This window comes from Rhincodon typus, chromosome 15 (assembly GCF_021869965.1).
Source record: "Rhincodon typus isolate 14 chromosome 15, sRhiTyp1.1, whole genome shotgun sequence".
Classification (NCBI taxonomy): Eukaryota; Metazoa; Chordata; class Chondrichthyes; order Orectolobiformes; family Rhincodontidae; genus Rhincodon; species Rhincodon typus.
In genome coordinates this window covers 48,443,258-48,461,095 of record NC_063346.1, presented here as the reverse complement: position 1 = coordinate 48,461,095, position 17,838 = coordinate 48,443,258, and the positions used below count along the sequence as shown (strand labels likewise).

The window sequence follows — 17,838 nt, the reverse complement described above, 5'->3', positions numbered from 1 at the left end:
GAGGTCGTACATTAGTATGGATAGACTAACGAATAGAAGAGAGGGATTTGAGATAAGATGGGATCTTCAGGATGGTAACCTATAACTAGTGGAGTGCCACAGTGGTCAGTGTTGGGCAACAATTATTCACAATATACAGTATCTTGGATGAGGAAGCTGAATGTGCAATTGCCAAGTTTGCGGCTGACACAAAAATAATTGGGGAAGCAAGTGGAGAGGACGACAGAAAGAGTCTGCATAAGATATAGATGGGTTTAGTAAGTAAGCAACAACTTGGCAGATGGATTATAATGTAGGAAAATCTGAGGTTTTGCACTTTGGCAAGAGGAGCTGAAAATTATTTAAATGGAGAAAGAATATAGAAAGCTACAGCACAAAAAGATTCAGGAGTCCTTGTGCATAAATTACAAAGAAAATCTAGCAAACAAGTTCAGTAGGTAACAGTGAAGTTGGCCTTTATTTGAATGAGAATGGAGTATAAAAATAAGGTCTTAAAGGTATACAAAGCATTAGTTAGACTATATCTGGAATAGTGTGAACGACTTATCCAAGGAAAGATGTACTGGTTTTGGAGACAGTCCAGAGAAGGTTCGATCCTGGCTATGGATGGACTCTTTTATGAGAGTCAGGTAGGTTCAGCCTGTATGCGTTGGAGTTTAGGAGAATGAGAGACAACTTATTGAAATATACGCAATTCTTAGAGAACTTGACAAGGTGGACGCAGAAAGGTTGCTTCACCTTGTGGGAGAGCTTAGAACAGAAGGCATAATCTCAGAATAAAAGGTCATGCATATAAGAGAGAGGTGAGGAGGGATTTCTTCTCTGAGTGGTAAATCTGCGTAACTGTTTACTACAGAGGGCTGTCAAGGCTGAGTCGTTAAGGATATTCAAGGCTGAGATAGACAGATCTTACTCATTAAGGAAATCTGAGGTAATAGGGAAAAGGCAGGAAAATGAATTGAACATTAGCATGAAAGAATTGTAGAATCCCGACTGTGCAGAAAGAGGCCATTCGGCCCATTGAGTCTCTGAAGAGCATCCCACTCTGATTCCTACCCTCTATCCTTGCAACCCCATATTTAGCATGGCCAATCCACATAACCTGCACATATTTTGGACTGTGGGAGGAAACTGGAGCGTACCCAGTGGAAACCCACACAGATACAGGGAGAATGCACGGACAGTTGCCCAAGGTTGGAATCAAATCTAAGTCCCTGGTACTATCACCGTACCGCCAAACGTCATGAAATGGTGCAGCAGACTTGACGGGGTGAATGACTCCTACATCTTTGGTCTGAGCGTCACTGTTCCAGTATCGATTATCCGACAAATAGCTGCCCCCAGTCCACTTTGGTCAGAACCTATCTCATCGTATTAAAATCAGGCTGCGTGTCCACTCAGTTCCCCTTGTTCAAAACCTTTATTTCTGATCCATCTGCGTCCTTCCGCACGACTACCTTAAATCCTACTGATACAGAATCACAACCATTGTAATGCTTCCCCCTTTGCCTCTTCTACCCCTGTTCCTTAAAGCTAGGTCTAGCATCGCCGTTCCCTGCGGGAGAACATTCTGCAAAGTTGCCTGAAAAAAGCTCTGCCGCGACTTCGCGGAGAAGCTCGGGAACCGATGCGCTCGGGCGACGACCCAAACCTAACTCACAAAATTGGCAGGCACGACCGCCGCCCTTCAAACTGACGTCGAAACCAAAAGATCGAACCGACGCAAAGGAAGAGGAGGAGGAGGCGGCGACGGCTGCCGGGAGCTGGGCGCATGCGCAGTGACCCACCCCTGCGCCCCCTGCCGAGAGTGCGGGGGAAGAGACCGCGAGTGAGACGGAAACCCGCAGCCAATCAGAGCGGCCGGCAGCTCGGGGAGCGGCGCGGGCCTTTTGCAAATAAACCGTCAGCGGCCGGGCAGGGGCGAGTGAGCAATTTGGTCGGTGACGGGATCCGTTGGTGCTATCAACAGCAACGGGAAGAAGAAAAGGGGTGGGACGAGGAGTTGTTATTATTTGGTCCGGCGATTGATACCGATCTTGTTTTTGGGTAGGGGGAAGAAAAGGCTGCTGTTGTTTAAAAACAAAGATGTCGGCGGCGGCGGCTGCCCACCGTCCGTCGGTTTCGGTGGCGGAGTTAAGATGGCGGTCGGTCTGGTGCTGTGCCTCCGGTTAGAGCGGGACTGAGAAGGCGGCGTTTCCCCTCCCCCGGGAAACAGGATGGTGACCGTGTCGCGGCGGCGGCCTTCCTAGATGATCGTTGTAGCCTGGACCATCTTCCACGCTACTCGGAGCCTGGTGAGAGGGTTACTGCTTTCCCCGGAGTCGCCCGGCGTTGCTGCTGCCGTTGCTGCCGCTGCCGCCGCCGCCGCCAGCCGGATGGGCAACAGCTGTGTGTGCCGGGACGGTAGCGACGCCGAGGAGAACCCGGGTCCCCCGGGCGAGCTCGGAGTGGCTGAGCGTCGGGGGCACCCGCCTCCCCTCTTGTCGTCGTCGTCTTCCTCCTCGCATCACCGCCACCACTCTCAGCACCACAGCAACAATGCTGAGGGCGAGCCCAGGAGCCGCTCCCGGGACCCGGTCAGGCCGCCCAGAAGGGGACGGGGCCCCCACGAACCTCGGAGAAAGAAGCAGAATGTGGACGGCCTGGTGCTGGATACCCTGGCTGTCATTCGTACGCTGGTGGACAAGTAAGTGGCAGCGCTCAGTTCTCTCTCCCTTCCTCCATCTCCCAGACTCGGATCTCCGACCCCACTGGGCTTGCTCGCTACCTTGTCTCCCCATCCGCAGGGAATTTCTGGAAAACCCTTTACGTTGATTGGCTTTAATCCCACAACTCAACAAAGGTTTCGCTCCCCTGGTCATGTTGTTCAATCTTTTTTTTCCATCCGTATACTTCAATACGTACTCGAGTGTCAGATATAATGTGCTTTGCCTTTTTTTTAATAACTTAAAAGTTGAGTTGTCTTTTGTCATAAATCCATCAGTCAAATTTGCAGTTTCTTTCAGAACTGCAAATGTGGCTTGTGCAGCAGCATTACCCAGAACGTTTTATAATCGGCTTGTATGGCAGTTTTAAAACCCTGAATGTTTTGGTTGAGGAGAGCAGTAGTAAAATTAACTAGTTTGGGCAGAAGGTACTAGAAAAATTCAAGCAACTGAAGTCTGACAAATCTTCCAGGATCTGACCCTATATCCTGAGATTCTTTACAAAAAGAATCTTTTCTTGAAATCCCGCTGCCGGAATCTGGAATCGTCCTAGCCATGTAGAAGTTGGCAAAGTTGAGTAATCAAGGTGACAGATATAACTGAAAACTGCAGGTTGGTTATGTTGATACCAGTTGTCAGGAAAGCACTGGCATTTTTTCTAGGATGTGAAAAGAAATCTTAACAATGTAACAAGAAAATCCTAGTGTGATCAAGGTATGGCTTACAAAAAAAAAGGCACCATGGCTCAGTGGTTGGGACTGCTGCCTCAAGGCACCAGAGACTTGGGTTCGATTCTACCCTTGGTTGACTGTCTGTGTGAAGCGTTCGCATGTTTTTGCCATATCTGTGTGGGTTTCCTCCTAAAAGTCCAAAGATGTGCAGGCTTGGTGGATTAGCCATGGGAAATGCATGATTACAGTGATAGTCTGTGGAGGTGAGTCTCAGTGGGATCCTCTTTGAGGTTTGGTTAGGACTCACTGGGCTGAATAGCTACCTTCTACACTCTAGAACTTCTCCGATTCTGTACTACTTAAGAACCTTTTGAGAATATAACAGCCGAGTTGGATTAAGGGGGAGCCAGTAGATGTTTTGTCTGAATTACAAAAAGGCGTTCAAGGCACCACATGCAGTCAATGCACAAGATAGGGGCTCATGGAGTTTGGGGGTAGTATGTTACTGTGCATGGAGATTTGGAACTGGCGTGTTTCAGGCTGACTGGCTGTGGCTAGGAATGTGCCACAAAAATTATATAAATTGCAATTTATATTAATGACAGGTAATTGGGACATAATACATCCAAGTTTGTAGATGATAAAGCTAGGTGGTGGTGTAAACTGCAGAGGGGACAGATTCTGAAAAGTATTTGTAGATGGGTCAGTGAGTTGGCAGATGGAGTACGTTGTGGGGAACTATGGTCATCAAAATAGAAAACCAGAGTGTAGTGTGAAACTTGTAAATGTTGATGTTCAGAGACTTGGGTATACACCTACAAGATGCACTCAAAATTAGCATGCAAGTACAATCGACAGAAAGGCAAGTGGCATGTTGGCCTTTGCAAGATTAAAAATATTGTATAGGAATTTAGAACCACAACTGAAGACCTGTGCAGTTTTGCCTCCCTAGATAAGGAATGATATCTGGTACAGGGACCGGCAGTGTCTCTCTATAGATGCTACAGACCACCTGAGTTTCAGTAGCACTTTTTGTTTCTGGTTCCCAGCACCTGCAGTTCTTTGTTTTATATTAGGAAAACTAGTAGCTGGTTTGGGAACAAATATAGCCAAGGTTCATTGCATTAGTTTCTTGTATGAGAGTTGTCTTATGATATGTTGAATAAATTGGTCAGGTATTCTACAGAATGTAGGAGAATGTGTGACACTGTCATTGAAACATATAAAATTCTGATGTGGCTTGAAAGGACGAATGCTGAGATTGCTTTGACATCTGATGAATCTAAAATCTAAACTGTCTTGGAGTAAGGGTTATCCAAATAAAGAACAAGTGTAGGCCCCTTGTCCTTCTCATCTGCTCTGCCATTCAGTAATATCATGGCTGATCTGATTGATAACCTTGTCAATGTTCCTGCAGGGCCCCAATAATTTTTCATCCCTTAGAAGTCAAGAATTTTATCTACTTCTGCCTTTTAAGTGTTTAAAGATTCTACATCCACTGAGTTTTGAGCATAAGAATTCCAAAGACACTCAACAGTGAAAAATGTTTTCTCATTTATAATTTAACCTCGTGACCCCTTATTTTTAAGTTATGACTCTATAATTGTTTCGGCTTGAGATTAGCCACTTCCTCATTTAAAAAGAACCTAATCTTTAACCCTGGAGGGTGTACATAGTCCGTCTTGAATATTTTTAAGGCTGGGGAAAACTTTTTTTTTGATGTCTTGGAACCAATGGTGTGGGAGGCAAGCAGGAAAGTGGAGTCCAAGTCCAAAGTTGTGATTGTGTTAAGTCAAGCAGGTCCACCAGACCGTGTCAACTCCTGTTCTTGTGTTTTGTGTTCTTGTATGTTGAAGATGTCCAAACCAATCCTTGTAATGTGAAAGGGGCACATTTTAGCTGAATCCTTAAGTCCCACAGTAGTGCTCTAGTGGCTGATTTATAAATGCTGAGCTAGTCATAACCCCACCCAGCAGGTTGTGGTGTATTTGCAGACTTTGTTTACACAGGATTGCATTTTTATCTGAGCAAATCGGCTGTTTTGGCATTAACGATTTGAGTCATAATTTGCAATAGGTCAGTTAAAAAGCATGTTCAAGCTGTAACATGAGTTACAACACTTGGGTTTATGGCACTTTAGTCTGTAAATATTCATCTGATTAGTGTATGTAAATTGCATTTTATTTGTAATGTTGCCTTTGAGTCTTGAATTGCTTTTATTTTTAGTGCAGTATTACCTTTTTTAATTTTGGGAAGGATATACAAACTGCTGCTGTTGCCAAATTACCTCGTTACCCAGTTTTTCTAGTTGAGATGTGTTGTCAAAATAGCTCAAGCAAAGAACTTGGGAGAATTTTGAAATGTCATTTGGGAGCCGTTTAGCACAGTTGGCTGGAATGTGTTGTATGGAATGACATCAACAGCATGAATTCAATCCTTGCACTGTTTGAGGGCTGCCTAATTGCCCTGCCCCATGTCCCTCGAGTTATGTAACAACTTTTCTCCCTCATGGAGCTAGGTGATAGTTGCCTTTCAGGATAGTTGCCATTTCTCTAAACAAAGTGGTGAAAACGTGGAAATTGTTGCATGCAAAGCTTGGAGCAGAAAGTCGAATCTCTCAACTATGCCAACTGTACTCAATCACTCAAGGATACAGGAGGGAGCCTGTGCTTGGAGGCAGAGAATGTGGGTGAGATCCTAAGTGTGTACTTCACCCAGGAAAACAGTATAAAGGATAGTGAGATTTATGTGGAACAAAGTAATATGCTAGGCATTTTTGGATCGAGGAGGAAGTGGTGTTGGATCTTTTGAGAGCATTAAGGTGGATGAGTCCCCAGGCCCAATGGTATCTACCCCAGGCTATTGCGAGAGGTAAGAGAGGAGATTGCTTGGGCCTTGACCAAGATATTTATATTCTCACTAGCCACTGGAGAGGCCCTGGAGCCCTGACAACTAGGTAATGTTGTTCTTGTGTAAAAGAAGGGATATAAGGATAATCCAGGAAACTGCAGACCAGTGAGTCTCGCCGGTGGTTGGAGAGCCATTGGAGAGAATTCTTAGGGATTGAATTTATGCACATTTGGAAAAGCATGGCCTAATTAAGGACAGTCAGCACGGCTTTGTGCAGGCCATGTCTTGCTAACTTGATTGAATTTTTAGAGGCGATGAAGATGATCGATGAGGATGTTGTTTGCATGGATTTTAATAAGGCTATCAACAAGGTCCCTCCATGGTAGGCTCATCCAGAAGATTAAGATGCATGGGACCCACAGTGACTTGGCCAAGTGGATTCAGAATTGATTTGCGCATAGAAGACGGATGGTAGTGGTGGAAGGGTGTTTTTCAGGCTGGAGGTTTATGATAGCGGTGTTCTGCACGGATCCATACTGGGACCTCTGCTGTTTGTGATTATACATAAATGACTTGGATGAACATATAGATGGGTGAGTTAGTAAGTTTGCAGACAATACAAAGGTTGGAGTTGTGGATAGTGTAGAAAGTTGTCAAAGGATACAGCGGAGTATAGATCAATTGCAGATATTGACGGAGAAATGGTAGATGGAGTTTAAGGCGTGTGAGGTGCTGCATTTTGGGAGATCAAATGTTAAGGAAAAGTATACAGTTAATGGCAGGAATCTGAACAGCATTGATGTACAGAAGGATTTTGGAGTTCAAGTCCATAGCTCCCTGAAAATGGCCACGCAAGTAGATAGGGTGGTAATGAAGGCGTACGGCATGGTTGCCTTTTTTGGCTGGGGAATTGAATACAAGACTTAGGATGTCATGTTGCAACTTTATAAGGCTTTGGTTAAGCCACACTTATAGTATTGTGTTCAGTTCTGTTTGCCACATTGCAGGAAGGATGTGGAGGCTTTGGAGAGGGTGCAGAAGAGTTTTACCAGGATGCTGCCTGGATTAGAGAGTATGACATATAAGGAGAGGCTAGAAAAGCTCGGGTTGTTTTCTCTTGAGTGGCAGAGGCTGAGGGGAGGCTTGATTAGACGTTTATAAAAGTATGAGATGCATAGATAGGGTTGATGGTCAGAATCGTTTTCCCAGAGTTGAAATGTCTAATACAAGGGGCATGCATTTAAGGTTAGGGGGGAAAGGTCAAAGAAGACATGAGGGGCAAGTTTCCTACAGAGTGGTAGGAGTTTGTAGCACCCTGCCAGGGATGGTAGTGGAGGCAGATATGATGAGGGTATTTAAGGGACTTCTGGATAAGCACATAAATGTGCAAGGAATGGAGGGCTGTGGACAAAGGGAAGGCAGAAGGGACTAGTTTCATTTGGCATCATGTTCGGCACAACTTCATGGGCCAAGGGAACTGTTCCTCAGCTGTGCAGTTCTGTGTTCTATGTGCCAGTCGCCAGTACTAAGTCATAAAGATGACTAAGATACAGGTATGTCGGGTGGTTGGGGAGGGGGTCAGGTGGTTAAAATGTAATTTTAGATTGGAAAACTTATCTAGCAGATGTGTTGGTCTAGAGCAATTAAGCTTGTTTCTGATCTGTGTTCTATGAAATGGTAGCTTTGTAGGGCTGTAAAAGACTGTTATATGGGTCAACATTATCTAAAGCTAATAACCTATTTTATACTTGGATAAATAAAGCATGTGAAGAGTTAATAATGACTTGTGTGCAAACATTATCCTAATACATGAAATACTGTTTCAGAACTTATGCTGGCTCCTGAACAAGGGTTGTTAACGTGTGTTTGAGTGCTGCTGATTTTTTTCCCCCCAAATGTAACATTTTTATCTTTCATAGCATACCTTCTATGTTTGTGAAACACTTGGACTGTGATTTCTTGCACAGTGTTTACGGCATTGAAAACAGGCCATATAGCCAAACAGATCCTTGTGCAACAGATGAACCACCTCTCATTTACTTTATCTAACCCCCATCAACATAACTTGCTATTCCTTTCTTCCCTTCCCATCTCTACTTTTAATTGTTCCATTCTAACCATTCTCTGGATAGCAAAATTCCTTCTGAATTTCCTGTTGAACCTTTGAGTAACTGTTTATGACCAGTAGTTCTGGTCTTGCCTCCAAGTGGAAACACCAACTTTACCTACCCCTTAAGCCTTTTGATTATCATTAAACAGATCTATCCATTTAGCTCCTCCTGTTTTCTGCAGCAATGACACCTAGTCATAGTCATACAGTACGGAAACAGACCCTTTGGTCTAACTTGCACTTGCCACCCAAGTTTCCTAAACTAAATTAGTCCCATATCCCTTTCCTGTTCGTGTATCTGTCCAAGTGTCTTTTTAAATGTTCTAACTGTACTTGCATCTGTCACTTCCTCTGGCGTTCATCACACACATTAACCACTCTCTATTTTTAAAAAAAAAAGTTGCCCCTCATCCGTTTGAAATCTTTCTCCTCTCATCTTAAAAATATGCCTTCTAGTTTTGAACTCTCCTACCCTAGGGAAAAGGCTTTTTGCTATTTGTCTTATCTATGCCCCTTGTGATTTTATAAATCTCAAAAAGGTCACCCCTCAACCTCCTTTGCTCCAGAGAATAAAGTCCCAACCTACCCAGCCTCTCCTCATAACTGAAACCCTCCAGTCCTGGTAACATCCTGGAAAATCTTTTCTGAACCCCCTCCAGTTTAATAATATCCTTCCCACAACGGGATGACCAGAACTGCACACAGTCCTGGACAACCTCACGTGATGTCCGAACTCCATTGCTCAGACCTTTGAGTATAGAAGGCAAGTGTGCTAACTGTCTTCATAACCACCCTGTATACCTGTGATGCAAATCTTAGCTACGTACATGAACCCCCAGATCTTTGTTAGGCAACACTACCCAAGGCGTTACCACTAACTGTGTAAGTCCTGCCCTTGTTTGTTTTACAAAAATGCAATACCTCCACATTTATTCAGCTTTTAATAGATGGTACACTTTCCTTTTGCTTATCGTTCATTTAAACTTTACCCACCTTCTCCAGTCTCTCTCCATATGGTGACCCAAACTGCACACTGTACCTGGGTATGAGCTAACCAGGTTTTTGACAAGGTTAATATAAGATGCGCTATTTAATTTATCTTTCTAGAAATGAGCCCAAGGAGTTTATTTTATATAGCATTATTTACAGGTAACAACTTTCACTGATCTCAACTTTATCCTCTCTTTCTTCGGTCTTTCTGCTCCACTACCCTTTTAGACGCTTATTTTGCAAGGAGTAAATTACCTGTTATTTCAAAATGTACCATTTGTTAGCTATTTGCAGTTTATTTGCCAATCACAATCATTTGGTTACTCTATTGTATGTTGGCATAGTCCTCCTGTGTTAAGTGTAATCTTTCTCTCTTCAGATAACATCATGTCTTCTCTGTTCATTTGAAACAGCAGTAGCCAGGATCTTGATTTGAACTTTTTGGCTGAACTATTGAATTCTGCAATGCAACATTTGTTTTTTTCTCATTCAAGTCTTAGCCTTGATCATGTTTCCAAGTCTCTTAGAATTACAGTCCACAAAATTTGACCTCCGTAAGAATGCTGCCAAGTGAGTTAGACTCTAATTAACTTTAAATTTGCAGTGATACTTCTAACATTCTACTGTTTCATTTCAAATTAAATTTGAATTAAAAACATTATATTTGTTGCAGGGTAACTACTGAAGAGGTTGGTTACTGTTTGAATGTGTAGGTCAGATGCCAGAACGAAAATAAAATGTTGTCAATGCTGGTAGTCTGAAATAATGGAAGTGGGTTAAGAACAAGTGCAATCTGGTTCCTTGGTTTCTGGATTTGAGATGTGGTATTGTGCTGAAACTATTTTCTGCATATAAGGTGAGTGTCAGTTATTCGACTATAAGTGTGCTCTAGGCTTACTGAGCATCCTTACACGCTTCTGGCAGTGATTTGAATTACGATGGGAAGTGGAAAGCTAAGCTGATATTTCTGCATCTCTCTGAGGTGTAGGGACTAGCTGTAGCTTTTCTTTTCAACATTTTTGGTTGGCATCGATGTGAATATCTCTTGCAGTTAGTAACCAAATATTTTGAACAAAGTGTTTATAATTTCATGCTAGCCCAAAAAATTAATGTGGAAGACACGTTCCCATTAAGTGTGGCTTCTTAGAAGTAAAATGCCGAACTCGAGGTGAATTCGTTTCCAAAAATAAATCTTAAATTCTCAAATGACTTGTAGGTTAGACTGCAATTTTACCAATTAAAAGTTTGATTTACTGCTGCCATTTTGATGCAACATTTGCAGATAAGTGTGTTAGCACTAACTTTTCTCTGAAACTTATCACAGATGTCCATTGCCACAATCTGATTTACTACTTGAGTCTACTTGGGGTGGTTCAGGGTTTGTTTTTTAGTCAGACTGCTGCAGCTGAAGACCTATTCAAAGCATGAGCGTGGAGGTTATGAAACTTGAGTTTGGAGGAAGTGATCTTTGCACATATATTTTGATGTTTGTGATGGATATTTTGCATCCATTAAATAATTTATTGATAATGAAGAATATTTTAGTGAATTGGTAGGTTTAAAACACCCATAACATGATTGTTCACTCTTAAATTTTAGGACAAATTGTACATGGGGATGTTGCCACCTTCAAATTCCTCTCCAAGCCACTCACCATGCTGACTTGGGAATATATCACCATCCTGTCGCTCACTGGCTCAAAAATCTGGAATTCCTTCCTTGGGGCATTGTGGATCTACCTATAGCATGTGGACTGCAGCTGTTCAAGAACGCAGCTTTTCCTCACCTTCTCAAGGGCAATAGGGATGGGTAATAAATGCTGGCTCCCCAGCAATGACCACATCCATATTTCACAAGAGAATAAAAAAAATTGGCAAATTATTAAAATTCTTTTCAGGATGAAGCAAATAGGGTGGATAAAAAGGAACTTCAGTGGACTGACTGGCGGAGTCCATAGGAATTGGTGCTGGAGGCTGTAACTGTACAGGGTGCACTACACCACTACATTTGTTAGGCTAGAAAAGAAAAGCAGACAAACAAGTTAAGGATAAGTCTGTAAAGGGTTAAAGAAAGTGGGCAAAAGATTTTAGCAAATGGAGTATAACAGGGATATTAACTACCTTTTTAGTTGGAAGAATGGAAAATCAAAATATTAGACAAATAAAGCGAAACAAGGCAATTGTAGTATATAATGATCTGGGTGCTCTTGTACGTGAATAACAAAGTTTGTATGTCGCTACAAAAAATAATTAGGCAAATGAAATGTTAGCCTTCGTTGCAAGAAGAATAGAGTATGCAAGTGCAGAAGTCTTGCTTGACGTATACAAATCACTGGTGCAACTGCAGCTGCAATGTTGTGTACAATTTTGGCCTACTTATCTAGGAAGAGGTACAGTTGCATTGGAGGTATTTCAGAAGGTTCGCAAAGCTAATTCCTGAGATGAAGGCCTTTCCATTGAGGGGAAAAATGGGGCAGCCTGGACCCATATTATTTGGAGTATAGAAGAATGAGAACTGATGAAATTCTGAGGGGGATTGATAGGTTGGACGCTGAGAATGTTCCCCTTTGTTGGGCAATCTGGAACAGGTTGCAAAATGTAAAAATAAATGGTCTTTGAGTTGAATTTCTGAGGGTGGTCTTTCTTGGCATTCTCTTCACCAGAGAAGATAGTCAAGGCTGATTTGGACAGATCTACAGAGGAATTGAGAATTGGGAGAGGCAAGCAGGAAAGTGCCACAACGCCAATGAAATTAACCATGGTCTTTTTGATTGAAGGCTGACTGGCCTGCTCCTCTCTCTTAGTACCTTTTATGAAGAAGTTTGCTGTGAAAATAGCCATACTGGAGTTCTTGCTCGTATTGAACTGCAAGCGCTTTAATAATTAATTAATCAGGGTTAGTTATATTACTGGCCTAGCTCATCTGTTGAAATCTTAATCCATGCTGTACCTCTGAACTTGTCTATTTTGTCACGTACCTGGCCTACCTTCTGTCTTGCACAGCCCATAAGGTTGCGGTCATCCAATGCTGTCTGTGACCAAAACCTGTTTGGCTGCCATCCAGATGGGTTGATATTGTGATGTTTTACTTCCGCATCCTGGCATCTCAAGATTTTTTTCTGCGATGTATTTGCTATTAAGTTTATTATAATTCTGGCTCATGCAGTTACAGTACTGGGAAATTTAAGACCTCTTCCTGTTACTCCAGTGTGACTGTTTAAAACATTATAATTGGATTTGGTACTTGTGCTTATATCTAGAAAATACTGTTAGGTGCTTCTTGCTGAAATATGAATTTAAATGGACATTGACAACGTGCACGTGGCATAATGGCTTGGATTTATATGAACATGTCTATTGAGGAGAAGAGTCTATAGTGTTCACTTTTTTTTTCTTTTCTTTAAGAAAGTCTCAGCTAGGTGCCAAGACAATGGGAAAGGAGTGCCATAGTTCGTCCTTTAATTTACAGAAAAGAGAAGGACAGGGTGCATTGTATTGCAGTTTCTAATGCTGCATTTGCGTATCTGTTTTGGAAGTATTAAGCATATGATGTATTGAAAGTGATCTAACACAATGCCATGATACTTTTGTGTGCCAAACCACATTCACAGCTTGCGGGGGGCATAGTGGCAGGGAGCATGCTTCTCTATCTTTTGCCATTGATGCTATAGAACCAGTGGTTGCAGTGGTTTGTTATGTAGACAGCAACTGCTTTGACTCTTATCCTTAGACAATTCTTGCTTGCTGTTCCTGACCCTTAAATTTGGTGGGGGGACATAAGCTTATAATCCTTTCTTGCTAATGCAGTAGTTTTGGCAACTTAACAGAACTAGCCATGTAATTTACATCAATAATGCCTGCAATCCGCTGCCAGACTTGTCATTGGGATACTATTTCTTTTACAGGATGCAAGGTAATTTAAGACTTGTTAATGCTGATGAACAAATCAGCAGGCAAAAACCTGTCATGAGATGTTTTTGAAGCAAACCACAGCGGAAGTCTGTGCTTTTAAGCAGCAGAAACAAACCAGTGTTAGCCAATTTTCAGTTTGAAAAGATTGGAAAATAAATCCTTTAATATCTTTACTTGAAGCTGCGTTTCAACAATGGCATTTGAACTCCCCCAACTAACACGCTAAATATTTTAGCAGCCTGTTTGGCAAATCTGAATGCTTCTATTCCTTTAGGTAAAAAAAGTGCTTAGTTTGCTAACTTGATTCGTTTTATCTTAGGTGTAAGAGATGAGTCATTTGAAATAGTAGTCATTTTTAATTATGTTGACCTTCAATTTATTAATTCACTTCTTGCTAAGAAGATTTGGAAAGGTGAAAATTAACTTTATAGCAGAGTGCAAAAAGAACAGTGGTCCAAAATTCAATTTGTATATTACAGTTGGCCCCTTGCACTCTCTCCCCAACACCCCCAACTCTTTGATGGCCCCTAATGGACTTCACATGTAAATTTTTAATTGTGCAAGTGATTACTAGTGGTGGTGGTTAATAGTTTTAAAAACATTCACGGTGATTTGGTGGCAGAGTCATTTGGTTAAGAAATAGCACTTCCAGGTGTTTTTTTTTTAAATCTTAAAAATTGAAGTAAATCCTTAACCAAGGGGAATTTTTTTTTTGCCAAAGCTTCATATTACCGATTTCTGCTGGCTGTCTTTTTAATTTTCTAACCAGAAAAATATGGACCATAACAATATGCTGAGAATCTTGTTTGTTTCTTTCAGTGACCAAGAACCACCGTATTCAATGATCACCTTGCACGAAATGGCAGAAACAGGTAACTACTAGACTGAACAAACTCTGAAATAGAGACAAAATGACATTGAGTAACAGAAGTAGAAATTTCTGGAAAAGCTCAGCAGGTCTAACAGCACTTATGGAGAGAAATCAGAGTTAACGTTTCAGATTGAGTGACGTTAACTCTAATTTCTCTCCACAGATGCTGCCAGACCTGCTGAGCTTTTCCAGCAGTTTCTACTTCTGCCTCTGACTTACAGCATCTGTAGTTTTTTCAGTTTTATTTAACATTCGGTAATTTTATTACTGCCAGTGCAATGATATTTTTATCTGAGGAAACAATTCTAATTTAAATGGCAGCTTTTTTTTTTGGTAAAGTTTTTTTTTATTCATTTGATGTTCAGTTGACTAAAGTGGGCAGGATGCTCTGAACCTGATTTAAATACAGAAGTGGTTATTGGTAATTTGTCATTCGTCCTGTTTATTCTCGCTCTCAAGCTCCCCTCCTCTTCCCCTCCCCTCTCCTTGGTGAATTATCTGACAGGAAACCTACTGGAGCTAGATATTATGGTTTTCTCACTTTTATTTACATGCTAACAGCTCTTAATCAGTCTATGTGGCCCTAACTAATTCATGGTGTTAATACTAATTGTGACTCCTCTCCTCTGGTTAAGAACAACTGTCTCTGGTTAGTCTGTCGTGAGAAATGATATCAGCATGTTCAATCAGGTTGGATAGAGCTAAGAAGTAGCAAGGGAAGGAAGTCCCAGATGGGGGTAATATATAGGTCCCCCAAAAGCAAGTCCTGTAGTGGGGCACAGTAATTAAACCAGGAAATGCAGAGGGTTTTTAAGAAAGATACAGCCATAATTATGGGTGATTTTAGTATGCATATAGACTGGATAAATTTAAGCTGGCAAAGGTAATCTCGAATTGGAGTTGATTGAATGTATGAGAGTATTTGTTGAACCCCTATTTGGAACCCACTGGGGCTATTATGATTAGGTATTGTGTAAGGAGGCGGGATTAATGAATGATCTCATGGTAAAGGGTCTTCTAGGGAAGAGTGACCGCAGCATGCTAGAATTTCAGAATCAGTTGGAGAGTGAGGAAAATAGCATGCAATATTGCATGAGGGCAGATATGGCCCAAGTGGTCTAGGCAGGAAGACTAAAAGATGGGATGGTCGATGAGCAGTGGCATGTATTCAAGGGGAAGATCAATTGCTCCCGAATAAACTATATTCCAGAAAGCAACAAAGTTTGTAAGAGCAGGGAAAATTGTTCCTGGCAACTGGAGTGAATCAGAATGAAATTCGAAGTCTACTTCCAGCTTTCGGGAATGCAATTTTCCTTAAGTGCTCCTTGGGGTATTCTGCTAAGTATTGATTTTACATTGGGCTAGTTTAATTGCTGGACTTCGGAATCAGACATCTTAATTTAGAGCTAATATTGGTATAAAACATTACAGCACAGTACAGGGCCTTCAGCCCACGATGTTGTGCCGATCTATTATCCTACTAAGATCAATCTACCCTGCATACCCTACATTTTACTATCCTCCATGTGCCTATCCAAGAGTCGTTTAAAAGTCTCTAGTGTCTGACTCCATTACCACTGCCGGCAGCGCATTCTACATGCCCACCACTCTGTGAAGAACCTACCTCTGACATCTCCCCTATACCTTCCTCCAATCACCTTAAAATTATGCCCCCTCATAATAGTCATTTCCACCCTGGGAAAAAGTCTCTGACTATCCACTCTATCTATGCCTCTCATCATCTTGTACACCTCTATCAAGTCGCCTCTCATCCTTCTTCGCTCCAAGGAAAAAAGCCCTAGCTTCCTCAACCTTTCCTCATAAGACCTGCTCTCCAGTCCAGGCAGTATCCTGGTAAATCTCCTCTGCACCCTCTCTAAAGCTTCTACATCCTTTCTATAATGAGGTGACCAGAACTGAACACAATATTCCAAGTGTGGTCTAACCAGAGTTTTATAGAGCTGCAGCATAACTTCGCAGCTCTTAAACTCAATTCCCCTGCTAATGAAAGCCAACACACCGTACGTCTTCTTTACAACCCTATCAACTTGGGGAGCAACTTTGAGGGATCTATGGACGTGGACCCCAAGATCCCTCTGTTCCTCCACACAGCCAAGAATCCTGCCATTAACCCTGTATTCTGTGTTCTGCATTCAAATTCAACCTTCCAAATTGATTCACTTCACACTTTTCTGGGTTGAATTCCATCTGCCACTTCTTCGCCCAGCTCTGCATCCTGTCAATGTCCCATTAAAACCTACAACAGCCCTCCACGCGGTTCACAACTCCATCAACCTTTGTGTCATTGGCAAACTTACTAACCCACTCTTCCACTGCCTCATCCAAGTCATTTATAAAGATCACAAAGAGCAGAGGTCCCAGAACAGATCCCTGCGGAACATCGCTAGTCACCGAGCTCCAGGCTGAATACTTTCCATCTATTATCACCCCCTGTCTTCTATTGGACAGCCAGGTTTGTATCCAGACAGCCAAATTTCCCTGAATCCCATGCCTTCCTTACTTTCTGAATGAGCCTACCATGTGGAAACTTGTCAAATGCCTTGCTAAAATCCATATACACCACATCCACTGCTCTACCTTCATCAATGTGTTTTGTCACATCCTCAAAGAATTCAATAAGGCTTGTGAGGCATGACCTGCCCCCCTCAAAGCCATGCTGACTATTTCTAATCAAACTGTGCTTTTCCAAATAATCATAAATACTATGCTGAAGAGTCCACTCATCAGCTGCCTTATCAGTAAGTTGTTAAGGTTAGACTTGCGTATATTTAGCTAGGAGATGGTGTGATTAATTCAATTGCAAAATATGGTTGGACTTCCATTGTTACTCATTCAGTTTTTCCTTTTCTTGTTCTTTAACTTGAAGTATTAGACTTAACTTCCACATTCGTATCATGTAGTCAGACTTCCAAATTATTTGGCTCATTGACACTGTGCTAATTCCTCAAAGGTCAATACTGGTCACGACCAGTTTCCATGCCCTTTTCCCCATTCTTTTTCTGATATGCATGAAAAATAGGTAAATTAGATATCCCTTTCAAATGACTTTGTAGATTGTCTTAATATCCACTTAGAGCAAAATATGTCTCTTCTTTCCTTCTGGTTTCAATAATGCTGAATTTTTAAGTCCTCCTAGTTCAGTCGGTTTAAGTTGTGTGTTAATAAGCCATACAGATCATGAATCTTCCAAATTCAGCTTTCCTCTATGGATGGGGTTACCGAATTTTAAGTTACAACAGTTAGTGATCATGCTTTGGTTGACATTCTGATGTTGGATGATGGAGAGGAAAATATTGGGCAGTGTTCTTGCTGCTGATTATTTTTTTTTTTTTTTTTTTTTTTTTTTTCTCTGCTAGGCCTATGTATTTGAACAAGTTGAACTTAGCATTGGGGTTACTTGTAATGTTCTCCATTGTTGAATTGCCTAGTGATGTCCAGATTGATCCAAGGAGTTGAGTCACTTGAGCCATGTTAGTGATGACTGACCAAAGGCATCTATACCCCATCATATATTAGTAGTTCCTAGAAAGGAAATCAAAGTAGTCTACTGAAATTCAATAAGGTTTTAAGTTGTTTTTTGTTTTTTTTTTAATGCAATTATTTGAAATAAGAGAAAATTAAAATGATTGACAAATTTAAACTGAGACATAATTTGAACAACTTGCATCAAGGTTGAGCCGAACTAGTGATAGTTGAATCGATGGCATTT

General features: G+C 41.7%; 1 protein-coding gene across 2 annotated transcripts in view; it reads left to right on the top strand.

The window, feature by feature from the left end:
• The first annotated feature begins 1,826 nt into the window (after positions 1-1,826).
• rspry1 (ring finger and SPRY domain containing 1) overlaps positions 1,827-17,838 on the top strand; it is a 58,782-nt gene continuing 42,770 nt past the window's right edge. The window contains exons 1-2 of one of the 2 annotated variants that reach the window (XM_048605694.1): positions 1,827-2,686; positions 14,057-14,109. In XM_048605694.1, the coding sequence (XP_048461651.1) occupies positions 2,250-2,686; positions 14,057-14,109 (490 nt within the window). In that variant the 5' untranslated portion in view covers positions 1,827-2,249. The remainder of the gene's footprint in view (positions 2,687-14,056; positions 14,110-17,838) is intronic. The other variant, XM_020513886.2, reaches the window with a different exon arrangement.